Raw genomic sequence first — 27,371 nt, forward strand, 5'->3', positions numbered from 1 at the left:
AGTTAAAGAGCCTTGATAATGCAGTTTGCACCTTGTAGCAGGTCCTTGGGTGGGAGGTGTGTCTGATGGCGGCGTCCTGCTCCGTCAGGTGCTGGAGGCTGGAAGGGCACCCGTGTGTCCTCGAGGCTGAAGGAGAGCGCACGTACTGGCTCTCCCGGGCCTCCCGTCAGCACCCTGTGCCTCCCGGCGTGTGTCTCTGATGGACGCCCCCCCCCCGCCCCCCGCAGGATGGAGCCGAGTAAAAAGCTGGACGCAGCCGGCACCCTGCCAGCCAACCCCCCACTGAAGCTGCACCCCGACCGTGGCGCCGGGCCTGCCGTCCTGGTCCCCGAGCAGGGGGGCTACAAGGAGCGCTTCGTGAAGGCCGTGGAGGACAAGTACAAGTGCGAGAAGTGCCGCCTGGTGCTCTGCAACCCCAAGCAGACCGAGTGCGGACACCGCTTCTGCGAGACCTGCATGGGCGCCCTGCTCAGGTGGGTGCCCCAACGCAGGGGACCGGGGCCCGGCCCGCAGACTCAGGGGGCCCCTGCCCAGCTTCTCCAGCGAGGTCTCGGCCCCGGTGCCCGGTCTCCATCTGCGTGGCCAAGTATGGGGAGGAGACGTCCCATCTGCAAATGACGGTGGGGCCCTTTGGGGCAAGCGCCTGGAGGCTGGGACTGGGGGACAGGGTGATGGGAGGGGTGGGCCAGGCCGAAGCTGAGGAGAATCCAGTGAGCGTCAGGGAATCCGCAGCAGCCCTCACGGGTGTCAGCTGGGCATTGATGCCATTTAGAATCACGGGTGTCAGAGAGGCTGGAGTTTTACAGCAGAGCTAACGTTGGCTGAGAGAGCACCTTCGTTCATCCCACAGTTATTTCCTGAGTGGGGTGCCAGGCACTGTGCTCAGCCTGGGTCCCCAGCAGCGGACAAGGGCCGGCAAGGCTGCCCGCTGCTCCTCTAGACCCACCGCTGAGCGCAGCCTCCCTCCCGGCACCCTCCTTTGGGTACTTCCCGCCGTGCTCTTATCCACTCGTCCCCAACAGTGAACTCAGCTTCGCCAACTTGTGGGTAAAATAACTCTTGGTTGGAGCTTCGTGATGGCAGAGCAGGCTCGGAGCACCTGATTTCCCTGCACTCTGGCGCCGCGGAAGCGGCCGGGGGCTGTTGCTCTGCTGGTTTCGGCCCTTCTTTGCTTCTTGAGCTCCTCCTGTTCTGTGTTCTGCAGGTGTCAGGGGATCCCGCCCAGATGCCACTCAGCCCCGGGGTCTAAGGGTGTGAAAAGATCCCCATGATTAAAACAGTTTGGCACAAGCTCCATATTAACGTAGGCTGAATGAGTGAGCTTTTATTTTAAAACGCGTTGATTTCCTCCCGCACCGACCCTCGGCCCCCCTGCCCCTCCGCAGGGCCCCAGTGCGCGCGTGCCCACCTGCCCCCGCTGCTGAAGCCTCTGCTGCCGCTCCCTGGCCTGGACTCCTGGCGCCTTCAGGCTGTCTAGGGCAGGGGCCCTGGCAGTAGGGAGCGCTCAAAATTAGTTTTTATTTTTAATCTCTAGGAGGTGGTTTCCAGGCCCGGGATGGGGTGAGAATCAAGTCCAAAACAGGGCAGCGTGGGAGCAGTGGCTGGTGTCCTGAGTTTGGGGACAAGAATAATGTAGGAGACCAGTGGTTTCTTTAGACAGGGTCAGCTTTAAATCCCCACACTGTTCAAGTCCACGGAATTGCATCTTCCTTTCAATACACTGTGAAGGAAATAGCCTGTGGAGGAAGCCCTGACTGTGCTTATAAAGCAGAACCGTTCAGAGGCTTTCCCAAGGGCTGTGGACACTCACGCTGAAGAGCCCTTCACAGAGAGCTGCTTTTGGTTTCATAAAATCTCACCTTTAATTGAAAGGGACTTTCCAAGAGGGACTGATCTAAGCTGTTCTGCTTAAAAACTTCCTTATGAAAAATTACTATTAAGAAAAGAATTTTAACCCTTTTCTCCTATTTAAACCGTATTTAAACCAGATTCACCGGGGCATCCTGAAGCTCTGGTGGTTGCTCTGAGCTTCGCACGGCAGACATGACCCTAAAGTGAACGGTTCACCGTATCCAGTGGGTTCAGATGAGAAGGTGGCTTTCACTCTAACACATTTACTGTGTGTTTCCCCTCAGCTCCTCCAGCCCGAAATGCACTGCGTGTCGAGAAGGCATCAGCAAAGACAAGGTATTCTTGGTTTTTAATAAATTGTTTTGTCACTGTTTTGCGCTGGGTAGTGCCTCCTACGTAGTTTGCATCCAGTGCCCTGGTTCCGAGTTTCTCTGAGTTGACAGCTGATGGAGCAGGGTCGAGACAGGGGACTGTGTCATGTAAGCACCGGGACGGACGGGGCAGATCCGCTGGGCAGGTCCCCAGCCGCGTGACCCCAGAGCCTGTCTCCTCACCTGTGTCAGTAATGGGTTCACTTCCCAAGACCCCCAGGTGGGTGAGGAGTAAGTAAAGTGCAGAGATGTGCACTGTCGTCTCGGGTCTTTATCCCAGATGCCTGCGCTCTACCGTCAAGCAGTGCTAGTCTGAGGGGGGTTCCATTGGATTTGCTCTCTCCCTGCCCCCAGGCAGCGTCTCGAAGTCATTAAGACACGTGTGAGAGTTCAGCCCTTCCCTCCCCCACGTGGTTGAGAATGCCAGGAAAAGCTCACGTGTCCTGCAGATGAGCACGCAGGGGCCCTGGGCGCCCACCAGCTTCCCCCGTGGGCCCTGAGCCCTTGTCACCCATCCCTGTGGCCATCCAGGCCCTGCCAGGCCCTGCCAGGCACACTTCTAGTTTGAAACAACTCGTTCTTGAAGTACTTAAAATATCAATAAAAACATGTGGTTCTGAAATTTTGATGAATGAACCGAACAATTTTTTAAATGTAGGTCATTAAATTGTACAGTAAAATTCTCACTCTGGGGTTTTCCCATGGCTTTGTTGTTAAGCAGCACAGGTGAGTGTAGTGATTTGAGGGTTGCTGGTGACAGGTGCCCGTGGGCTGCCAGGGCGGGGCATCCGGTGTCACCTGCTCTGGGCGGTTCAGAGACAGAATTGGCCGAACGTCCATGCACCTGTTCTTCCTTAGCATTTATCTGCCACTGAAGACTTCACTTAGCTTGGAAGGGATTGTTTTTAAGAAAAACAAATCACTCAGTTCTACCTCTTGTCTTAACATGGCAACCTGTTAACTTGTTAACATGTATCTAACCAATGTGACCAGGAGAAAAGGTTGAAACAATGGGCTGAGATGAATTTTTTAGTGTCTCATTTCATTGTTCGGAGTTATTATCCTTATTTTTCAATGGCATTGATAGCTGAAGAAGAATTAGTAGATTTGTTGAAGAATCATAAATGAGACTGACTGAAGCCATGGATCCTCATGGGAAAATGTGGGGTTGGTTGGGCCCCGGGAGACCGAGATCAACCCCTCGGCGGGTCACTGAGGATAGTGGCCACCGTGGGGCCTCCACTTCCCCATCTGTAAAATGGGACAGTTGTAGTAATGATACTAGATCTTTTCCAGCTCTAAAATTCTGTACTTTTATTATTCTGATATTTTCATTCTATGTTTTTTCTCCCTAAAGGTAAATGATTTAAGAAACTTAGGGAATTCCCTGGCAGTCCATTGGTTAAGACTTGGTACTTTCACTGCCGTGGACCCAGGTTCGATCCCTGGTCGGGGAACTAAGATCCCACAAGCTGTGAGGCATAGCCAAAGGAGAAAAAAAAAAAAAAAAAAAAAAAGGAAAGGAACTTAATGGCACAGAAAGGAAGCTTATTTATTACTGGTTAAAAATACCTGTTCTGTTTACTTTAATATCTAAAATTATGACCTTTTTTAAAAAGTCATGTTTACAAAGGATTAGATTTGACTCCAAATTAGTTTATTTTTAACTCTTAACAGCTGTTGTTTCTATTTCTTTTCTTGTGGAGTCTAGAAGGGCATATTGAGCTCCCTGTTCCCCCTGTTACCGTGTCAGCGTGTGGGCGTTTCTTAGAAATGCCTGAGGATGAGGACGGTGTAGCTTGTGTTGTTAGAAGGACTGAGAGTATTTGTTTTCCAAGGGAAAAATGAAATTAAAGGGAGGTTTTCATTTTCAAAGGGAAACATTTTCATTATTGGATTAACCGCAGTCTTTGCAACATATATTTTTAAAAGTTTCTTGGGCTTCGTTGGTGGCGCAGTGGTTGAGAGTCTGCCTGCCTATGCAGGGGACACAGGTTTGAGCCCTGGTCTGGGAGGATCCCACATGCCCCGGAGCAACTGGGCCCGTGTGCCACAATTACTGAGCCTGTGCGTCTGGAGCCTGTGCTCCGCAACAAGAGAGGCCGCGATAGCGAGAGGCCCGCGCACGGCGATGAAGAGTGGCCCCCGCTTGCCACAACTAGAGAAAGCCCTTGCACAGAAACGAAGACCCAACACAGCCATAAATAATAAATAAATAAATAAAAATTTGAAAAATTTTCTTACGTAGCAGGCTAATGCTTTCTTCTTGGTGAAAAATGAGTTATTAGTGACATAACCTTAGGAGCAAGAACCAAGATAAATGTTTTACAAACCATCTGCAAAATATTATCTTTTACAGTAGTTTCTCTCTTTCTCTGGCAAGGATCTACAAAGGCACCAAGTTGTAGCGGGCTCTGCCCTGGTCCCTTGGTGGGAGGTCCCACCTGCGGCAGTGCTGGTGCCTGAAATCTCCAGGATCCAGATGTGAACTTGGTCCTGGTGTGTCCTCGTCCTGAGCGTGTCAGAGTTAATCCAAAATGTGTGCTGCTCCAAAGTGATCTTCAGTTGTTCCGTATAGCTTGCTTACTTTTGGTTTATTTAATAAAAGGCGGTAGTTAAGGTTTTATTATTTAAATTGTGTCTCTTAGTGGGGGTGGCTCCTTCATTCTACTTAGATTAAAATAGTTCTTAATGCTTTCCGAGACCCACTTAAGGGATGTTCCCGTGGTATTTTTACAGTGGTTTTGCCTTGTCTAAAGTAGCAGCATGTGGAGATTAAGAAATATTAATCCTCTAAAATAGCTAACTTTCAATTTCAGGTGTTTAAGGATAATTGCTGCAAGAGAGAGATTCTGGCCCTTCAGATATACTGTAGGAACGAAGGCAGAGGCTGTGTAGAGCAGTTAGCACTGGGGCACCTGCTGGTAAGTGGGGATGTGAGGTGTCGGCTTTACATCCAGAAATACGAGTCCCTGGTCCGTACGACGTGGCCCCTTAAGATCATGTTTGCATTAATCTTTCAGACACAACCAACTATGACAGCAGTCAGAGCCATTTAGGTATGAAATGTTATTTTTAATGACATCATAGGCAGAACTGTCGGTTGGTTTTTGAACACCCCACCCTATTTAGAGTAGAAAAATCTGAATTGAATTTTGACTGTAGAAGGCCCATTAAAACCTTCTCCTTTTTATAACCATGAAATTCCACGTAACTTCTTATGTTTTTTTGATTAGTATCATATTTTATCCTGGAAAGATATTTGAATTGGAATAAAACAAAGTTCTTAGCAGATAACCATTTATTTATCCAGGAAGAAAAGTTAATTGACTTAATTCTTCAAAAGCAATATAGTTTGAGTAATCATTAAATGGAACATGAAATTCAGTGTCTCTTGATACATTTGTCACTATTCTCTGTGAAAAGCTGATCTCGCAGCAGATAGAAACATTTTTTTGGGATTTAATTGCATAGAGGCTAGAATTTGGTATTTCAGATTAGAGTTTTGCCGATTAAGAACTTTGAATTGTTTTGTCTCACAGGTGCATTTGAAGAATGATTGCCAGTTTGAGGAACTTTTGTGTGTCCGTGCCGACTGCAAAGAGAAGGTGCTGAGGAAGGACCTGCGTGACCACGTGGACAAGGCCTGTAAATACCGTGAGGCCACGTGCGGCCACTGCAGAAGCCAGGTCCCAATGATAACGCTGCAGGTGCGGTGTTTTCTTGTCTCACCCACCTTCTACTCCATCCAGATGTCGTTTGTCCGCAGGATAGCTTGTTAAATGACTATTCTAACAGAAATAAAGAGACAAGATAGGGGTAAATAGCAATTTTCATCTGACTTTATTTCAGAGTTAAGCTTCATTTGTTTTGCCCATTTTGATTTATGCAATTAATTTTCCATTGCCTAGATTGACTGCCATTTGGGGTGCCCAAAAAATGAAGACCGATTATTCAAAAAAGGTAGAATTTTTCACTTGTGCCAGGGAATAGCCTCTAAAATCTTGTTGGATTGCTTAATCATTTTACGGCTCTGTGACATAACCATCACTTCAACAGGGTAATTTATCCTGCAATATTGAGGTGCAGCGGTCTCTCCTGGAGAGAGATGAGAATTTAAAATGTTTTCATGCCTCCATTATTTTGGCAGGGTTTTATATTGTGCGCATGTTAGAATCCGATCACTTATATGTAAATCAAAGAGAAACAGGTGTTGGGATGGAGGACAAACTTTAAAAAGAGTCAGTGTTGTAGAGACCTTCAGATATTTGTCTGTTTGTTGAATACGTATTTACCGCATACCTGCTGTGTGCTGGGCACTGTTCTAGGAGCTGCAGGTTCAGTGGTGACCCTCATCTTCCAGTGGGAAGAGATCATAAGTACTATGAAGACAAACTGGTAACAGGGGAGGAGGGGTGATCAGGGCGGGCCCTTCTGAGGCAGTCAGGACGATGCAGGAAGAGCACTGGGGCAGAGGGAGCAGCAGCGAGCGGGGGGCTCAGGCTCCAAGATGGAACAGACTCAGCAGGCAGATTTCCCCTCGCACAGAGCAGAGGCGAGGTGCGAAGTTGACGGGGGGCAGCCTTGAGCAAGGGACAGATGCGGTCACAGTTAACGCAGAGCCAGTGGGATTAGCCGATGGCTCGAGTTATGGAGTATGAGCTTGGAGGATGCCCAGCGTTTGTAACTAGAGCAGCTGGACCAACCGGAGTGTCCTACTGAAGTGGGGCTCAGGGGAAGAGAGGAGGCTTTCGGGGGGATAGGGAGTGGTCTGGGCCATAGGTATGTGTAAATAGGTGGTACTTGCAGCCCTGGGACTGGAGCGAGTAGAGAGAAGGGCCAGAGTCGGAGGACAGAGGACTGGGGCACATGATGCTTACAGCATACTAAGAGGAGGAGGTCGCCCAGCAAAGGCGTGGCCGGCGTGGAAGAGTCAGGAGAGTGACGTCCCAGAGGCAGGCGGAGCTGCAGGGTGTGTGGCGCAGGTGCTGCTGAGAGGCTGGGCTTGGAGGGGCTGGGAATTGGCTTCTGGCCGAGGCAGGATGGCGACTGGTGGGTCACCAGATGGGAGGGGACCGTGGAAGAGCAGCCAGGCGTGAGGGCCACAGTCGAGTTCCTGGTGGATATTCGGGAGTACTTTGACCCAAATTTAGGAAGAGTTTTCTCTGTTATTCTTTGTGAAATGAGACGTATTCTACGATCTGCATTTTACCTTACCTTGTATAACTTTCCTGTGCCTGGGATTCTTCCATTGTGAAAGCTGTTTCCTGTATGATTCTCTTGTCGTTTCCAGTTATTAATAACCTTGAACAACTGTGCCCTCCCCTTTGAAAAATAGCAGTAGTGTTTCTAATTTCTTCAGTAATTAAATTCAAGTGAATGAGACGGTGTACCCAATGAGCAGTACTCCTGACCTTACCCGTTACTATGTTGCTATCAAAGTTACACTTTGCTTCTGGCCCAAAATCAATTACCTTTATTTGCAGGATAGAATCCAGGAATTAATTTTCATCTGAGAAAGAAGTGTAAGCATGTCAGTTAAACAGCCTATGAGTAACCAGCTCTGGGCTCCAGCCGAGGCTTAAAGAGGTTGGTTTTGGAATAACGGCATCACACATGGAGTCATGAAACGTTTGTTGACTGCTCTTGGGCGCCAGACCCTGAGCTAGTTGCTCAGGACACACAAGAGTAGATTGCAGTCTCTCCCCTTCCTTTCACGGTCTGGTAGGGGAGACAGTCAGATATACAATTATGTACATGGTGGTATGGGAAGAGACAGTTAAACATGGCCTGATAGGGTCCAGGAGGGCTTTGGAGAGGAGGTGGCGTTTGCTCTGATCTGGGTCTTCAATCTGTTGACTGCAGACAGGAGAGAGAGACACAGCAGGTGCAGAGGCACAAAGTGGTAATTACCAGTTTGGGACCTGAGTTGTGCAAATTAAATTAAATTAAATTAAATCTTACTATGCTTTTGTGATGAAAACTTTTAAAACTGTTTTATCAGTGTTGGTGCTGCAGCGTGTCTTGGGGCAGATGTTACTTTCTGTCCACCTGTGATAACTGTGAGAGGCGCCCTGCGTGGGCTCGCTGCTTGTGCGCCAGCCTCCGGCTCCTGGGGCCCTCGTCGCTGGCAGGCGGCCACACCCATCCGCCCTTGCTCACCCACCTGGAAGCGGCCAAGACTCCCCCCGGGCCCTCGCCCTGTTAGCAGTGGTGGGATCTGGCTCCCAAGTCTTGTTCTTTCAACCCTCACAGTCTCATCCTCTCAGGCCTTAAGGTTATTTTTAAAAAGAGCCGTTGCTTAACCTAGGCCTGAAGCCCCAGTTCATCCTGACTTTCCTCCCTGTCCTGCGTTTTGTGGTGTGACAGATACATCAATGTTGATAAAATACAGGTTGATAAAGTGCCGAGGCTCCAGGGACTTCGCCTTCCAGCGCAGGAGGTGCGGTTCAGTCCCTGGTTGGGGAGCTAGGATCCCGCAGGCCTCGCGGCCAAGGGGCCAGAGCAGAAGACAGAGGCAATGCTGTGGCAAAATTCAACACAGAGGGCTTCCCTGGTGGCGCAGTGGTTAAGAATCCGCCTGCTAATGCAGGGGACACGGGGTCAAGCCCTGGTCCGGGAAGATCCCACATGCCACGGAGCAACTAAGCCCGTGCGCCACAACTACTGAGCCTGAGCTCTAGAGCCCGAGAGCCACAACTACTGAAGCCCGTGCACCTAGAGCCCGTGCTCCGCAACAAGGGAAGCCGCCGCAGTGAGAAGCCCTTGCACCGCAATGAAGTGTAGCCCTTGCTCACCGCAACTAGAGAAAGCCCACATGCAGCAATGAAGACCCAATGCAGCCAAAAATAAATAAATTAAAAAAAAAATTCAACACAGACTTTAAAAATGGTCCCCATCAAAAAAATCAAAAAGCGCACTGACTGTCTGGACCATTGCAGTTCACGTGAGCATTTCTTTTCTATCTTTAAACCATGGTACCGGCAGCTATTTTCAAGTTGTTTTTTTTTAATCTAATAGCAGAATTTAAAGTGTCAGAAAAAAATCTCTTCTTTTCCATTTAGCCCAGAAATTATCGAATATTATTCTCTTTAAACAGTTCTGTTAATTTGTGAAAAGTCAAGAATTGTAAAGATCTCGTTTTAGGGGAACGTTTGGCCCTTGGGTGACACAGGGGCTGGGCGCAGACTCTCCGAGCAGTCTCGAACACAAGTATAACGTTACAGTCAGCCCCCCTAGCCGAGGTCGCGCACCCACAGCGTCAGCCGACCGTGGGTCGGGTAGTGCCGCAGTGCACACCTAGTGAAGAAAATCCACGTGTACGTCGGCTCACGCAGTTCATACCCAGGTTCAAGGGTCAACTGTGTACTGTAACGTACAGGTACAGCCACTTTGGCAAACACGTGGCAGTATTTTATTAGGTTGAAAACGCATGTTCTCAACTAGCAGTCCCTCTCCTAGATGTTTAAGAGAAACTGTCGCACATGCACTGCAGAGGGTATGTCAGGCATAACCAGAGGAGCAGAGAGATCTGGGAACGATCCAAACGTCCATCTGTTGGAGAACAGACACGTCACTTGTAGCGGACCCCGTGGACAGTGTGCACAGCAGGGAAGGTTGTATGACAGCGGTGACAGTGGAATCCACGAGTCCACTCATGCAACTCGTGGATTCGCCCGCCTGAGGAGCGTGACGTTGAGCCAGGTCGCAGAAGAGTCGAAAGGCGGAATTCCGTGTTAACAAAATTCAAAAGCAGCCAAGACGAAACAGTATCTTACCTGTTACACATACACGTGTAAGGAGACCTTTTTTTAAGCAAAGGAAGTAAAAGCGCAGGTTCAGCCTTGTGGTTTTAGTCGGAGAAGGCGGGGGCGAGGCAGGAGAGGAGCCTGCAGGTGATGGGCGTTGGTTACACCCTTGTCCCTGGTGGGCGCTCACTATGCACTTATGCTTTGTGGCCCACACACGCGTGATATCGTTCTGTGTGTGTATCAAAGTCACTCTTGCTTTGACAGGCAGGACAGATTTCATTAATATGTGGAGAGTTCTTACATATCGACAGATTAACAGGTTTTTTTTTTTTTTGGAAAACGGGTGTATCCCTTTGGCTGTCATAACAAAGTACCACAAAGCTGGTGGCCTAGAACAACAGAAATTTGTTCCCTCACAGTCCTAGAAGCAGAAGTCTGGATCCAGGGTTGCCTCAGGGCCATGCCCCTCTGGAAGCTCTAGAGAAGACCCCTCCCTCACCTCCCCACCTCCTGGGGGTTGCGGTCCTTGGGCTCCCAGACTTGCGGCTGCACCGTTCCAACCTCTGCCTGCATGTCCTCATGGCAGTCTTCCTGCTGTACGTCTTCTCCTCTTACATGGACAGTGTCACTAGGTTCAGGGCCCAGCCTAATCCAGGGTGGCCTCTTAACTCGTTACATCTGCAGAGACCCTCTTTCCTAAACCGGGGTCACATTCTGAGGTTCCAGGGAGACATGAACTTCAGGGGTCACTGTTCAACCCACTGCAGTGGACAAAAGCTATGAAAGGCAGTTCACGGGAAATATAAATGGTTAACATAAAAAAGATACTAATAACTACACATCATTAAAGAATTGCAAATCATACTCATTGTTTTTCACCGGTCACTGTCAGAGATGGGAAAGTTTGATAGAATTCAATTGGGGCCGTGCGTTCTCACTGCAGTGAGGGTGGGCTTGTGTAGGCTGATTGGAGGGCAGTCTGGCAATACCCCTCCAAATCCCTTTTTTTGTTGTTTTTTTTTTGCGGTACGCGGGCCTCTCACTGTTGTGGCCTCTCCCGTTGCGGAGCACAGGCTCCGGACGCGCAGGCTCAGCGGCCATGGCTCACGGGCCCAGCTGCTCCGCGGCATGTGGGATCTTCCCGGACCGGGCACGAACCCGTGTCCCCTGCATCGGCAGGCGGACTCTCAACCACTGCACCACCAGGGAAGCCCCCAAATCCCATTTTAAATGCTCTACCCTTTGAAAGAAGGGCAAAGAAGCCCATTTCTAGACATTCATCGTTTGGACGTCCTTGCACAGATCTGCCAAGATACACAGAGCTATTGATGGGAATGGCCTGCGGGCCCCCAGCCTCACCTCCTGCTGCCCCCTGCTCTGCCCGCCCCGGTACGCTGCCCCCACCCCTGGTTCTTCCTCAGGCGCCCTCCCAGGCCACCACCCCCGCTGCTCGCTCCCAGCCCCCCTGCCGCAGTGGTGATCATCTGTTTGTCCTGGTCAGGCCACCCCTGACACCCAGGGCAGGCCTGGCCTGGGGAATGAAGGCGGGGTCGAGGGCAGGCGCAGGAGGGGGGCGTGGCGTCCGTGGAGTGTCGGCCACGTTAGTTCTCCGGGCCCGTGACGGATTCTGTCCTCACAGATGCCCTCTGAGGGAGGGCTGGTCACACCCCCTCTTACAGGTGAGGCAGAGAGAAGCTGTTTGGCCCGAGGTTTCCCCCTGAAAGGCGCGATGGCACCTGGGAACTCTTAGGGATTCTGAGCACGGCCAGGCATCCGCCGGGGGTCCCCTCTTGGGAGGTGCTGGTCAGGCTCAGTCCAGTCAGGTGATTTTTGCTGAGTTCGGGACAGCCGTGGGCTCGCCCACCGTGGGCCCTGCAGGCCTCTGGGGACCAGGCCCCGGAGCAGAGCGGCCGCGTCCAGGTGTCCTCTCCGCGCTGCACAGCCCGCAGGGTGCTGGTCCAGACGAGGGACTTCAGATGGTGTTGCACCTGGCTCCAGGCCTCCCCGGAGGAGAGGAGTGTCCTCTCGGGCGCCGTGTTCTTGACCTGCACGCCTGCTGGGTCAGACGGCCCGGCAGCCAGCGCGGCCCCAGATACACCTCAACAGCGGCCTAACTGGAGGCCCAGCCAGGAGAACTGGGAGTGTCCCGGGGCCTCAGAGGAAAACCCGCCACATTCTCTTCTTGCCGAGGGATGCCACCTCCGGGAGCCTGGCCTCCCACGGTTGTGTGACGTGGCAGGTCTGGCTCTGCCTGCGTCGGCCTCCCTGCAGCGGCCCTTTGTCATGTGTCTGGAGGTGCTCTCCAGAGCCTTGGGTTTGCTCTCCTCGTGGGAGCTCTTGCCTGCCCTTCACTTGTGGACAGGTGTACCGGACAGGTGCCCAGCAGGGGCCTGGGGCACCGAGTTGAACAGTCACCGTCATCCAGGCTCTGTGCTGAAATCTGTACCCTCCAGAGAAGGGCTACACCAAAATGTATGCACGTTTACCACGCACTAGAGGAAGATCAGAGATCAGGACAGTAATTTAAACACCCAGGAGATCACATTGTTTTCAGGCTCTTGAGAAGCATCATTTCCAGACCCCAAACTGAGAAGCCAGAGGAGAACTGTCCTTCTCTCCAACCAGCAGAGGCTGGGCCCTGCCATCCACCTGCTGTGTGAGGGAGGCCAAGGCCCAGCCTACCTGGGCGCAGGTGTCAGGGAAGCATCAGCAGAGGGGACACAGCTAGAGGGAAGCTGCCGTGAGGATGCCCCTCCGGTGGGCTGTGCTCCCATGAGTGGCCCCGACCAGTCATATCTGAGTAGCTCTCGTGAGAGGCATTCTTTTGAGCACTCAAACTTGTGTAACATAGCGACCCGTCCAAGTGTGATGTGAGTCTTGTTACTCAAGGACATGACCGTGAGCAGAGGGCTTCCCTTGGGTCATTGTGGGGACGCTGGGAACGCTGGTGGGATCTGAGGGAAGGTGGATTGTGTTTCAGAGTTGGCAACACTCTCTCTTTCTCCTTCAGAAACACGAAGACACCGAGTGTCCCTGCGTGGTGGTGTCCTGCCCTCATAAGTGCAGTGTCCAGACCCTTCTGAGGAGCGAGGTAAGGGGCGTGGCCGGGCCTGTGCAGGAGCTGGGGATCCTTCAGGGCCCCGCTCTTCCCTTAAAGCTGAGGTCAGAGGTTTTCACAGATTGTGATAGTGATAACTTACAGTACAAAAACAATGAAAACCCTCATGCTGTTTTGGGAAGTCAGATATTTCAGAAACAAACAATTAAAAGCTACAAAGTGGTAAATTCAGAGCAAAATATTAAGAATTGAGAAAATGGGAATATTTACAATGCAAGCAAAGGTGACACTTTTTAGGTTTAAATCTGTAAACTAGGAATCACTCTAAGATTATCTCAAGGAAATCAGTTAACTTAGAAATACTCCTGAACCACTTAGGCCACACGTGCTGTACAGGACCTGTGCCGGGGGGCAAGTGGGTGCAGGGGTGGTGCCCACACTTCAGGGGCCGCTGGGAAGGCACCTGGGCAGCCTTCCCCAGAGGCTGTGCACATCACGCTGCCCTCGGGCACACTTGCTTTAAGGCAGGTAGATTTTGCAGTAACCTCATTTTGATCAGGATATATCCAGAAGGAACAATTCCAAGGATTCTTAATGTTTTCGTATCTGATCCTGACCTGGACCCCCTCTGGTTGGTGTTCTGGGAACCGTCTGGGGCTCCTATGGGCTCGGTGGGTGCGTGCCCCACCCCACCCCCCCGGTCCCCACGCCCGATTCCCTTGGTCCTGGGTTCTCTGATCTGAGGGGCCTGCTCACCTCAGCCTTTTCAACAGTCTGGAATTTTACACCTGGATATGGGGGAGGGGAGCTCAGTCTCTCACGTCCATGACAGCGAGAGGACCCGTGTGGGCCGAAGGCCACTCTCACTGAGGTGCACCCTCCCTGGACGTTGACTCTGCTGGGCAAGGGCAGGGTCTGGACTGGCGATGGTGGTCTCTGGGCCCCTGAATGTGCCTCTGGGAGCGGCAGGGAAACGCACGTAGATTATTTCCACAACTGGAAAGTCCCTCTGTTAAAGTGAATGTACGAAGAGTCTGTATTGTTGAAATAATTTCCTGGGTTTTATGTACCTTCCTAAACTTTTACTCACTCAGGACTGTCTATATTCGGGGCAAAAGCTGCCTCCATTTTGCCTCTAAGTTATTTTTATTTTTAAAAATCTTTAAACCTAAAAAAAACAAAAAAAAAACTTTAAACCTGCATTTATCTTGGGTTTCTGGTGAAAGGTGCTATTGGTTTACAGATGATTCTTGCTTTTATCCCCAAGCTCTGGTAAATTCTGTAGGGCTCTGAGATTAATGATGATAAAGCCAGTTTGAAAAAAGTACAGCCCTTTCAGTTAGTGCACTGAAAACAATGTCAACCTCGATATGACCCTGATTTTAACATTAGGAGTGTTAACTGGTCAGATTCACGATTGTATTGATGGCACTGAAAGAATATGTTTTAAAATTTTCAAACTGATGTTACTACGCACACGGTGTCCTTTCGGGTTTCTGCGCCCGTCACCTGCAATGTACCCTTGGGGTGCTTTCCTCCAGTTGCAGGCCAGAGCCTCTGCGGCCACCACGACCCCACCCTGGCTCAGACCTTCTGCAGGGCTGGCCTTGGCCATGGTCAGGTGGGTCCCTCAGGCGGGAGGGCCGTCCTGTGAGCCGCTCACTCTTGTCCTCAATACTGACCTGAAGGGAGAGGAATGTCTTTGTCCTGGAGGACAGGAGGAGAAGGTGGAGAAGCCGCCTGCACCCACCGGAGTGACACATCCCGCGAGCCTCCGGGAGTGCGTGTGCGCTGGCTCGCGGGGAAGCGCGTTCCCGGGGCCGCTGTGCGCCACGCTCACTGGCCACTCTCCCAATTCAGGGTCTGATGGCTTTCTATAAAGAAGATCTATCCCTCGAGTTTCCCGATGAGAATCTCTTCAGTAAAGAAAGAACTTATCCTTAAATTGCATTAGCCTAACACAAAACACTGTGTCTTTAAAATGTAGGTATTTCAATTCCCTTTACTCCTGAGGGGGCACCGTAGGTGGTCTTTATTTGATGATTTGCTGACATTTAAGCTGAACACAGGGGTTTTTCCTTGCAAGGGGAGTTACCCTCTCCCAGCCCCTCCTAATCGTCCTCCATGAACTGGAGGTAACCATCGTAAGATTCATGTTGTTAGAGTGACCTTAGAGGTCTTTGAAAAGCTACTTGAATCTCTGGCCATTCAGAAGTACTGAGAGTGATGAGACCTTGTGTACGCTTGCTTTGGAAAGGTATCTATTTCGTGTGCTGTATATCAGGTGTGTGACCCAGCTGCATCCTGAATGCTTCCTATTTTTTGTGTTTCATGCAGTTTTTGTTTATAGTCTTTAAATGTGCATTTCAGTTTATGTTTTTTTTCCTTTCTTTTTAAAATTCTGGCACTGCAGACAGCATGTCGCAAAACAACTTGTTCTAAAGAAACTGCAAGTTTAAGAAATGTTATAGTAAATGTATTTCTGTATATTGGTGTATATATGTGTATACACGTGATGATACTGTATATTTACTGCATATAAGTCTAGGAAGCAGATGCTATATACACACCTGTAGCTGATAAACACCATTCGTAATAGTACAACCCAGATGCTATCTGTGCCCTTGATATGTTTGAACATTTTCATGCAAACGTTCGTGCCACAACTCACGTCTCTTTCCCGTTGCAGTTGAGTGCACACTTGTCAGAGTGTGTCAATGCCCCCAGCACCTGTAGTTTTAAGCGCTATGGCTGCGTTTTTCAGGTCAGTATCCGACATTTGTCCTTCCCAGTCACTGACATTCCACCATGAGAGAAAGTTATTCTATTAACATTTTAACATGCAAGCTCTGGGCTTTCAGTTTTGCCATGGAACTGAGTCACCTGCTGCACGGGTGACGAGAGAGCCACGTGCAGCAGATGTGGGTGCTCGCTTTCCAGGCCGGGGGTGTCGTGAGACTTGAGGTAGACACCTGTGCTGAGGGGGAGTTAATGCATTAGGAGAACGATTACATTCAAAACCAGTTAGTGAATGGGACAAGCAGAACTGACATTCGGTGGGGTTTCTAGGTAGATAGTTATGGAATTTGAGCTGTTACTTGAATGTAAGTCACTGGCAAACTGGACGTGGTTTCGGCAGTGTGTGCATCCGTGCACAGTTGTGAGGATCGCACGTGCGTGTGTCCAGAGTGCATTCCATGTACATGCCACAGGCACGTGCCCGGAGGGCCATGTGGAGAGGAGGTCTCTGCCACTGCCACACCTGGGCCGTGAGAAAGCTGGTCCTGGGTTTTTGTTTTTGTTTCTGTTTTTTTAACACATCGGAGATGGCTAGTGAATTTGAATTAGTTTTCATTTAAATGTATATCTTGACCTTAGAACTATCAAAGGGCAGTATATACTCTAATTAAAGTATTTTGTGTTTGATTTTTATGTATTATCAGTACATTATTGTGAAATCAATACAGAGATATTGGCATCTCAGTATTTTCTTAGAAAGTAAAAAGCCTGAGAGTAAGAATGACTATAGCTTTCCCTTTGCTTCAGTCTCTTATGAGACTGAGCCCTCACCACTGTTATGTCGTATGTACATATATATCATTCATTCTGTGTATGTATATATATATGTTTATATATAGCAATACTTGTATCAACATATATATATGACTATTCTATGTACAGAGTATATGTTTTGGAGATCATTAAAATGCTTTCTGTGGCTTTTAAGTATTCCAGTTTCAAAACAAATTATATTCTTACACCAATTACTTTGTTAAATATATGAAGAACGGTTTCCCACACTTGTTACTGACTCTGAGATGGTCTGCATCTTATGTACTCTGTAGATTGTTTATGTTCTGTATGTAACTTTCTAAGTATACATAGGATAGTTAAGAACAGTAATACAGTGTATTTCACTGGTAAGTTAATACTTTAATAACTCATTTAGAATCTTACTTTGATTACATATTCGCTAGATTATTATAGCAGCTTCTAGCTATGACTTGCAGGTGTCTAAACATTTTCCATTTATATTTTAACGCAAAAAAATTTTAGGGGACAAAAATGATATACCTAAAATTTAGTTTCTTGCTGTTACCAGTATGAAACGTAGGTAAGAAGGCCCTTGATAAGAAGCTTGAGGAGCGAAGCTCACGGCCTCGAGATAGTTGTTGTAGAACTCGCAGTGTCTCGGCTTTGAGCTGCTCCGTTCTTCTCGAAACAGCCTCCTCACCTGCACACAGTAGATCAGGGGCCACTGAGCCCTCCTGAGGCTGGACATCCCCTGTGAACCGTCCATGAATAAGTCACCCCGCCTCGTGTAGTGCTGGATTGAGGTCGGCTACGAGTCTCTCTGACTTCGGCGGAGTGAGGTTGGGTAACGCGTTGCCTCTTTATTCTCGCAGGGGACAAACCAGCAGATTAAGGCCCACGAGGCCAGCTCCGCGGTGCAGCATGTCAACTTACTCAAAGAATGGAGCAACTCTCTAGAGAAAAAGGTACGACGCACCGCCTCCTGCTTTTGTTGGTTTTTAATACTTTCTTCAAATTATTTAAAGAAGAAAACCTTGTTTATGGTTGGTAATGGATTTTGCATAAAAGAAACAGCATCAAGAGTGTCAAAAAAGTAAATTCTCTTCAAGTGATCCTGAGTTTATAAATGAAGCTGTGTGGTTTTGTTAGCTTGCTCTTTGGGTTTTTGTTTGTTTATAAATTTATTTACTTATTTATTTTTAGTTTTGGCTGCATTGGGTCTTCATTGCTGTGAGCAGGCTTCTCATTGCGGTGGTTTCTCTTGTTGGGGAGCACGGGCTCTAGGTGCGTGGGCTTCAGTAGTTGTGGCACGTGGGCTCAGTAGTTGTGGCTCGCGGGCTCCAGAGCACAGACTCAGTAGTTGTAGCGCACGGGCTTAGTTGCTCCACAGCATGTGGGATCCTCCCGGATCAGGGCTCGAACCTGTGTTCCCTGCATAGGCAGGCAGATTCTCAACTACTGTGCCACCAGGGAAGTCCTTGCTGTTTGTTTTTTAATTGCCAAGCAGCTATGAAGTGCTTTTTTTTTTAAAAAAAAAAATCACATTGTGCTTCTCTTAGAATTGATCTAGGACAGGGATTGTCACTTCCAACCCCCGTCCACCCCGCACCCCATCTTTTTGTAAATAAAGCTTTATTGGAACACAGCCACACACACTCATTTTCGTATTATCCGTGGCTGCTTTGCACCAGGACGGCAGCATGGATGAGCAGAGATAGAAACTGTACGGCCCGCACAGCCCCCAAAACTGTTCTCTGGCTCTTTACAGAAAAAGCCTGCCGACCCCCGATCTGGAAGGTCACCAGTGTCACCTGCTTTACCATCCTCTGTCTTCCTGGAGACGAGGAGAGGACAGTTGCACATCGCGAGTGTGACTGTTGACCATGGGTGTTGGGGGACCACGCAGCCCCTTCCCGGACACACCTGCTCTCCTGGGTGTCTCCTCGAGGGGCCCCAGCTGTGGGGTCTGGACTCCTCAGCAGGCCCCCGCCCACGTAGCACTCCTTCCTGGGGAGTGTGTCCTGTGGTGCTCAGCTCTCTGGGCCTTCTTACCTGAGGAAAAGATGAAAACCTCCAAGACTTGATAGAGAAGGAGGTTATAGGATCTCCCGCTGTGGCTTGTGGCTTGTGGCTTATGTACACAGATAAGAAATTAATTTGATATTCAACGTGTTGAGAGCTTGCGGTGGGAGGACACTAGGATGCAGCCAGGGTGTTGATGTTTGCTTTCTAAAGGTTTGTAAAGATTTGAATATCTTGTTTTGAGTATTAAATCCAAGCAATTTAAAACGTAAATGTACTTAAAAGAGTCTAAAGTTTTAAATCAAAAGATGTTTATTAAATCTGACATAAAATAGTTTTTTTAATATAAATGCTTAAGCTGGAGATGAGAACCAATGAAAGGATTTGCGTGCTGTGTGTACACACGTGGGGCAGGAGAAGCCTTCTGTTTATCAGTGAAATAAAATCTGTTACCTGAATCATTTGTGACTTTCCCAGGAGCACATATTTGCTCTGAGTTCAGTGACGATTTACCTATGAATCTTTTTTTCCCCTCTTTTTGAAGAATGCATTGTTTCTGCCTTTTTTAATTAAAGGCATAGATCTCAGGGCTTTTGGTCTCTCACAGATACGGCTCCTCATTTATCTAAAAGGTTCTTCCTTTCATGTAAAGTGAATTGGTTATTCCAGCTGTGCTAGTTATATAACCATTGAGCGGGGCTGGGCTGCCGTGCGCTCAGCTCTCAGGACGGTCGTCCTCAGGGCCATCGCCGTGGGGCACGCGGGGGTCATCCTGTCACTTGCGTCCTCCTTCCCTGCTACCTCCACACTTGTCCTCCTCAAAGCATCCGCATTGCATCGCTGGAAGCTCTGGGACACAGCCGCACAGCCAGCACCCCTCCCCAGAGCTTCTCCCTCTGTACACCAGCCGAGAGGGGGCCGAGTTGCTGCTGATACATTTGAAACGTCTGTCCTCTTGGTTTTGCTGGAGCGTGAGCCTCTCCCTGACTCCGTGCCCACTGCTCAGGTCATCCGGGCCTCCGCCCTGCGCATCCTTGCTTGTGTTCGTGAGAAGCTGGCTTCTCTTCACTGGGCCCAAGAGCAAAACCTGGACGATGAATGCAGATACTTGTATTTTCTTAAAATGGCAATTTATTTCTCATCATAGAATTATTCAGTTGGAATCTCCTGAGTTATTTTGTTCATCTATACTAGAAAATAGAACGTCTGAGTTGATTCAGAAACACTGATTATTATATTCACAGTCAAACTAAAGAAAACTTTTTGTAAAATCCAGGCTTAAAAACACCCATCTTATGTTTTAGGAAAGCTTAAATCAAAGGGAAGTGTGGAGTGCCCACCAAAACAGGCTGGGGTGGAGGATGTTCCTGGTGAGGAGGGTCTCAGGAAGGATGAGGGGGCCCCTGTTTTCATCTGCTGTGTGGATGTCACACTGTGCTTCTTGGAAACACACCTGCCAGGTAGACTTTCCTATACCTGGTAGACTGGTGAAAGCAGGGGTCTGCAGGCACCCAGGGGCTGGGATCCTTGATTAAAATGTGTAAATAAATAAAACGTCAGTCTAAGGGCAGTCCCTAAATTAAGAAGTTAAGAGTTGGATGCGGCACGGTGTGTGATCATCAGTGTGAGATATTTCCGTCATCCTCAGGTAGCTTGATTTGCTGCAGAAAAAATCACCATTGGTTTTGGAGATATTACTGAGATTTTTATCAGAAAGGTTGGCCCGTGTGCATGATATTTCTTTTTTGGGGTGTGAGAATAAGGAGCCTGGGAATTGTGTCCATCTTTGACAGATGGGAGTGAGTGAATTGTAATTTCAGAAAAAACAAAAATGCCGCTGCCTGCTACCTGTGCCCCAGCCTGGGCGCTGCAGGCTGATCACGTGGAGGAGGTTGTGGGCCTGGGAGACAGCGTAGTTTAGGGAGGAAAGTCTGTTTGTGCTGAGTGAAATCCTAGGAGAGCGAAGTATATCTTGCAAGTTCTGTATTCCTTCATAAATACCTTGGTTATAAATAAAATAGACTGAGACAGCGCCCAGAGGTGCTGCCTGCCGAGCAGACTGAGTAACGTAAGGACGCCTCACTTCAGGCTCGTTGTTCTTCAGAGGGGACAAGGTCAGGAACCCAGATGTGTCCTGAGATGCCCGTGGGCCATCCCCACGGCCAGACCGTCCTCAGGTGCTGGAGGTGTTAGAGAGGCACCTGCGAGTAGAGCTGTTCCGATCCATCTCGGAGCTCCGCGTCTTCCAGGATGGCGGCCGCATCTGCGCGTGGACACAGCTGCTGGCGGAGGGAACCTTTCCAGGGGCCAAAATGCCCCTCGTAGAAACACTGTGAGAAAGAAGCCTGGTGGGATCGCCCTTGAACTCCTCACCCTGGGGCTTGTAAGACCAGTGTAAATTGGCTCTTGGGAGCCAATTATTTTTCAGAAAGGAACTTTGAAAGACTCAAAGGTGGGTTCCCTGCTGGGAATGGCGCCCCCCCAGCAGACCCTTCCTGGCACCCCCAGTCGGCAGCTCCTCTGTGGCGGGGGCAGGGAGGCTGGGAGGCTGGCCCCAGGACTCACTGCAGCGCGCGAGACTGTTCCCATCGTGCTCCCTCGTTCCGTTGAGAGAGCTTTTCAAAGGGCGTGTATGGCCCACTGGTGGACGTGAAATAATTTAGTGGGTTGCAGCTAGCATTTTCAAAAGTAAAATAGAGTAAAAGAGAAAGTATCCGGCTGCACTGTGATCAGGGCAGATGTGGTTTTGAGATCCCCGTTTTTAGGGATATGCACACGTACACAAGTGTCTGTGCACAAGAGGTGGGGTGTAAGGATGTGTTTCCTATTATGTTTCCTTGTCCAAGTTTGAAAGCCACTCTGATAAAAGATTTATTAGTTTTCAGCAAAAACTTGAAAAAGCATCCATTCTGAAATTCAGTCCTTGCTGCACTTTGCCTCATCTTATTTGATTCTTGGGAGAGATTCTGAGAAATGCAGTTGTAGGATCCCTGTTAAACTACCAGGACTCCCATTTCCTGTGTGAAGGGATTTTTTTTTTTCCTGGAACTCCTTCACTGAGCTGATAGAAGGCCTGTATTGTAAACATTTAATTACCACTATTATAATTGTTATAAATTGGTATTAAACTCACTGTTTGTTTGCTTAATTGAAGACTTTCTTTTTCAGGTTTCCTTGCTGCAGAATGAAAGTGTAGAAAAAAACAAGAGCATACAGAGTTTGCACAACCAGATATGCAGCTTTGAAATTGAAATTGAGAGACAAAAGGAAATGCTTCGAAATAATGAATCCAAAATACTTCATTTACAGGTAAGAAGTTTAAGATTATGTCTGGATAAAAGGGAACACATCTGCGTTTCCCTCCAAGACTTTCTCAGGGAGATATTTGAGTAAAAGCCCTGACCTTTGTCGAACAAGGCAACTTGCTTCTCTTGCTTAAGTGAAACTCAGGGAAGGTGGCCTGGGTTTGCGGGCCGCCCTGGGAGGCTGTAGGCACCTCGCCTCTCGCCTCTCGCCTTTTCCCGGGGGCAGCCCCATCACCTCTCCTCTGTGCCCTTGGTTCATTGTTGGTGAAATAAGACTCAAAGCCTGCGTTTCTAAAAATTAGCTGTTTTATTATTATTATTTAAGATTTCATATTGTTCGTGAGTAGTTATGTGTAAAGTTTCACTTCCTAAAGTGAACTGAAGCCAAACTATTTTGTTCTGAATCTTCTAGCGATGCACGTACACAGTCACCTTATTTCCCCACCGTGAACCACAGGTACCTCCAAAATAAACACATAAACCTTTGCTGCTCCCGAAAAAGGTGGTGTATAAATAAGCCTGATTACGATGTGGCTCCTCATTTCTGTTACCAACACAGGCTTCCATTAGGTGCTTGTTATAGATTATCCTTCTAGACGCTGTCTTCACATCTGCTTACTCAGAGTGTACCTTGGTGATGGTAATTCTGGTGTGCATCACACACACACCCGTGGGAGAATCACATGTTGCCGAAAGGGTCTTTCAGTGCTTGTACTTACAGTGTTTCCCTAAATTATCTGGAAGAGAAAATATTTCTAATAGCTCAGAGTCACAGCATCTTTGAGATTGTCTTTCCTCCCATTTTAATGTTGAGATTAGTTATAGTGCCTTGAATTGAATAGGGATTTATTAAATTAACTTCATTTGTATTAAACTCTGTGGTGGTCCCGAGACAAGGAAAAACACAATGAACCATTAGGTTGTAGTAGAAAAGATACAAGTCATAAGTATTGAATCAAGTCAGAAACGTACAGTGTCGCGTAAAACACCACAAGCCTCCTACGGGAAGTCTGTGGCGTTTTGCCGAGGCCTCGGAGGTGCTGGTCAGCGTGTCCAGACAGAGGCCTGTGCTGCCATCCGGTAAGCAGGTCCAGCTGTGCGCAGGGTGGCCAGGGCTCAGAGGGGTGCGTGGAAAGGCCAGGAAATTCTGTTATGCTAGAGAACCACTTGTTAAGGCATACTGACAGCAGAAGGAAGAATGAGTAGTGGGTTGTTGTTTTTTCTTATATTTAATTCTTATTTTAATGTAGTGGTTTCCAAAGGTTTTTTTTATTGAAGTAGAGTTGATTTACAGTGTTGTGTCAACTGCTGCTGTACAGCAAAGTGACTCAGTTATACACGCACACATTCTTCTTCATATTCTTTTCCATTATGGTTTATCATAGGATACTGAATATAGTTCCCTGTGCTATGCTGTAGGACCTTGTTTATCCATTCTATATACAGTGGTTTGCAACTACTAACCCCAACCTCCCACTCCATCCCTCCCCCATCCCCTCCCCCTTGGCGACCACCAGTCTGCTCTCTATGTCTGTGAGTCTGTTTCTGTTTCGTAGATACGTTCGTTTGTGTCATATTTTAGATTCCACATATAAGTGGTATCATATGGTATTTGTCTTTCTCTTTCTGACTTCACTTAGTATGATAATCTCTAGTTGCATCCATGTTGCTACAAGTGGCATTATTTCATTCTTTTTTATGGCTGAGTAGTATTCCATTGTATATATGTAGTAGTGGGTTCATTTATAACCAAAAAAAATGGGAGTGTCCATAATGAGGTCATCGATGCACTCGCCTGACACCTTGGAGATTTTATATGCATTCCTCTCCTCCATTCCCCACTTCCAGCATGAAAAGTTGGAATTTACTTAAATTTAATCATTCCACTGTGCGTGATTCACGTTTTAAAACTTCCACGATTGAAGAACCACTGAGATCTAAGTCAGAGAGATCCAGCTCCAAGCTGCGGAGCCTGGGGAGGGGAAGGCTGAGCAGTGCCATGTCTGCAGGCGGCGGTGACCCGTGCCGGCGTTCTTCTCCTCCTCCTTGGAAGGCAGGCACGGAGGAAAGTAGGCTGCATTCCAAGAGAGGGACAGAGGTCAGGAGCAGGGGCTGACGGGCTGGAAACCCCTCCGGACGGCTGACCATTTCCCGATGGTTTACATGGAACCACGTCCCCTGCATGATCTCAGGGTCGGTAATGTTCGTCACCATGGTTGCCAGCGCTGAGAGGCGGCCTGGACCATCCTCCTCTGAGTGAACATTGATGGCGGCCCTGCGGACTGGGGCTGGAGATGCCGGCTCTGGGTGGCGCTCTCCCTCCCGTCCCTCCCGACCTTCCCCCGCCAACCCCCCCATTTCAGCAGAGCCTGGCTCAGACCTGCCCCTCGGTCCTCACCCTAGAAATTCCAGCTGCCGGAGGACAGTTTACCTGAGCGCCATACAGTGGCTCAGGAACCACCACCGTGACTGGCCGCTGTTCCTCGCTGCCGCCTTTGCCACTCTCTCCGCGGCAGAATGGACCTTCCCTCCCCACTTCCTTTCCTCAGGCACCTCAGATGGCACTGTACATGCCACCTTCTCCAGGGAGCCTTCCCCACCCTGTGCACTGGACCCCCTGGATGGTGACAGACCTGTCCCTCTCTGTGTCATCTCCTCCCTTGTCTGAGTCTCCAGTCGACCCTAAATCCTGAAGACAGGCTTGTACAGGAGTCCACACAGAGTGCAGAGCTCCTGACGGCCCCAGATAGGGCGGATGGGATGCAGTCAGAGTTGTGCAAAGGAAGTGGAACTTAAGAGTGGGTTAGCTTTTGCCAGCCGTGGAAGGGTAGTTTCTTACTATTTTACTTTGTAAAGAATTTTTTTTTTTTTTGGCCATGCCGTGCAGCATGTGGGATCTTAGTTCCCCGACCAGGGATTGAACCTGTGCCCCCTGCAGTGGAAGCACGGAGTCTTAACCACTGGACCACCAGGGAAGTCCCTTTTTTCTCAATTTAAAAAGACAGCCTAGGGCTTCCCTGGTGGTGCAGTGGTTAAGAATCCTCCTGCCAATGCAGGGGACACGGGTTCGAGCCCTGGTCCGGGAAGATCCCACATGCCGCGGAGTAACTAAGCCCGTGAGCCACAACTGCTGAGCCCGCATGCCTAGAGCCCATGCTCCACAACAAGAGAAGCCACTGCAATGAGAAGCCCGTGCACTGCAACGAAGAGTAGACCCCACTCGCCGCAGCTAGAGAAAGCCCGCGTGCAGCAGTGAAGACCCAACACAGCCAAAAATAAAGTAATTTATTTATTTTTAAAAAAAGAAGACACCACTGAGCTTCCCTGGTGGCGCAGTGGTTGGGAGTCCGCCTGCCGATGCAGGGGACGTGGGTTCGTGCCCCGGTCCGGGAGGATCCCGCATGCCGCAGAGCGGCTGGGCCCGTGAGCCATGGCCGCTGAGCCTGCGCGTCCGGAGCCTGTGCTCCGCAACGGGAGAGGCCACAACAGTGAGAGGCCCGTGTACCGCAAAAAAAAAAAAAAAAAAAAGAAGACACCACAATGAGAAGCCCGCGCACCACAACGAAGAGTAGACCCCACACGCCGCAACTAGAGAAAACCTGCACGCAGCAACAAAGACCCAATGCAGCCAAAAATAAATAAGTAAAATAAATAAACTTAAAAAAAAATGTGAAAAAAGAAAAAAGAGCCTAGATGTGAGCTTCATTCCCGTGTTGCATTGTTGGCAGGAGCTGCACTCCCGGGCGCTCCCGCAGTCAGTGGCTCTGCCGGGCTGGAGCGAGAGCGCTCTGTCCACGGGCCCCTTGCTGGGCCCGGGAGTCCCACCCACATCGGCTCGGTGACCAGATGGTGCCAAGTGACAGACGGCGATTTAAGCCCTAAGTGCACGAGCATGAGACCGATAGACTGATGCTCTGTGAGCAGGTCTCCTGATCAGGGTTTATTCACATAGTGTGTGATCTGTGCTGTTTCTCTCAGCTCCTGAATCCTTTTTTCTAGTAAAATCCTCACCTGCATTTAAGATTTGTTTTTTATAGAAACACTGCAGGGGCTGAGTGTAGACTGCTCTTCAAGAATGACATCATGTTTGCTGCATCTTACAGAGAAAGCTTAATTTAGGTCAGCATTCTGCTTTGACCTCATACCCTTTCTGCAAACGAAGGGTCTGTTTGAAAATACCACATTTTCCCTTGCTGTGTGAGGAGTGCCTTTTAAACAGTGGTTGGGCCTTGTCTGTGTGCGCGCGCGCGCGTGTGTGTGTGTGTGTGTGTGTATGTGTATGTGTACACGTGTGCTCGCTCCCATGTTCCCTCCTGCCCGCCACCCGCCTGCTGACTCCATGTTCCTGGCTTGTAGTTGGGACCTTGCTGTCATTTCAGACTCCACGGTTCTGCTCCCTCTCGAGAGCGCCTCATGCGTTCGTGCCACTGTCCTGCGTGCGCCACCAGTCCCGGGGCTGGGGAGGGGGGCTTGGAAGTGATGAGCAGCTCGTCCTCATGGTTTACAACGAGGTCCACCAAGGAACTGCCACTGATTGTTTAGGTTTCCATTAACTCCCCTCTTATTCTCACTAGTACCCACATCAGCCTAGTTTGTCATTTTGTCACTTGAGTAGGTAGAGGTCAGGAGAAAAATTACAGCTGTTCATTATGGGTATGGGCGTTCATTCATGTCAATAGGATTGTCCCCAGAAAATAGACTTTGTGAACTAACTATGCTTCTCACCATATATATTTTAAAATAAAGTGGTATCGGTGTAGAAAGAAGTGTTCTTTAGAGAAATCGTCTTTACTTTTTAAATGTTAGCCAATGTCAGGGTTTCTTGGAAAGAAGAAGATTAACACTGTATTTTTACCCAGAAAAAGTAACCCAAGCCTACATGTTTGTTCCTTCACGGTTATTAAGAGCCAGCAAAGGTGCTGAAACCTCGATGTTTAAAAATAGTCTCCCAAAAGGAGAAGTGAACTCGGCAGGTCCCCGGGGCTCTCCCCTGTGTGGCCTCAGCCTCAAGGGCAGCCCAGCCGCTCCACAGCTTCAGGGGCTGAACCACCCAGCCTTCGGGAGCTTTATTTCAAAAATGCAAATTCTTTTTAGAAGTGAAAACTCTCTGGGTCCCTGGCTTCACCTAACAAGTGGGCAGGCCAGTCCTGCAGACAAACTGGGCCGCCATGGCTGGCACGCCAGGCTCACCCCTCCAGTTTCTGTTACAGACGTGCTGGTCATGTGCTTCTGGAAAAGGGGGTTTCTGAATTATTTAAATCAAGCCTCGCTGTTGACAGCCACGTGTTTGTCAGCAGGGTTGCTCTGCCCCAGTGGGAACAGACCCCCCACCCACCCCGCCAATAGGCACTGGCCCCTTGGCTTCACCCGGGGCCCCGAGGACCTGTCTCCAGGGCCCTGTCCTGCTGCCAGCCCTGTGCTGGCAGCCAGGTCTCTGGAGCCAGGTGGCAGTGTGGTGGCAGCTCTCTCTTCTGGGACC

The 27,371-nt window shown here is 49.2% G+C and overlaps 1 protein-coding gene across 9 annotated transcripts in view; it reads left to right on the forward strand.

Annotated features, from left to right (window-relative positions):
• Positions 1-27,371, forward strand: part of TRAF3 (TNF receptor associated factor 3) — a 116,091-nt gene that overhangs the window by 81,875 nt on the left and 6,845 nt on the right. For 4 of the 9 annotated variants that reach the window (XM_049706342.1, XM_049706340.1, XM_049706341.1 and 1 more), the window contains 8 exons: positions 228-473; positions 2,136-2,187; positions 5,042-5,146; positions 5,765-5,932; positions 12,984-13,064; positions 15,721-15,795; positions 17,438-17,530; positions 21,756-21,896. In XM_049706342.1, the coding sequence (XP_049562299.1) occupies positions 229-473; positions 2,136-2,187; positions 5,042-5,146; positions 5,765-5,932; positions 12,984-13,064; positions 15,721-15,795; positions 17,438-17,530; positions 21,756-21,896 (960 nt within the window). In that variant the 5' untranslated portion in view covers position 228. The remainder of the gene's footprint in view (positions 1-227; positions 474-2,135; positions 2,188-5,041; positions 5,147-5,764; positions 5,933-12,983; positions 13,065-15,720; positions 15,796-17,437; positions 17,531-21,755; positions 21,897-27,371) is intronic. The other 5 variants (XM_049706343.1, XM_049706344.1, XM_033420734.2 and 2 more) reach the window with 5 other exon arrangements.

Source organism: Orcinus orca, chromosome 2 (genome assembly GCF_937001465.1).
Source record: "Orcinus orca chromosome 2, mOrcOrc1.1, whole genome shotgun sequence".
Lineage (NCBI taxonomy): Eukaryota > Metazoa > Chordata > Mammalia > Artiodactyla > Delphinidae > Orcinus > Orcinus orca.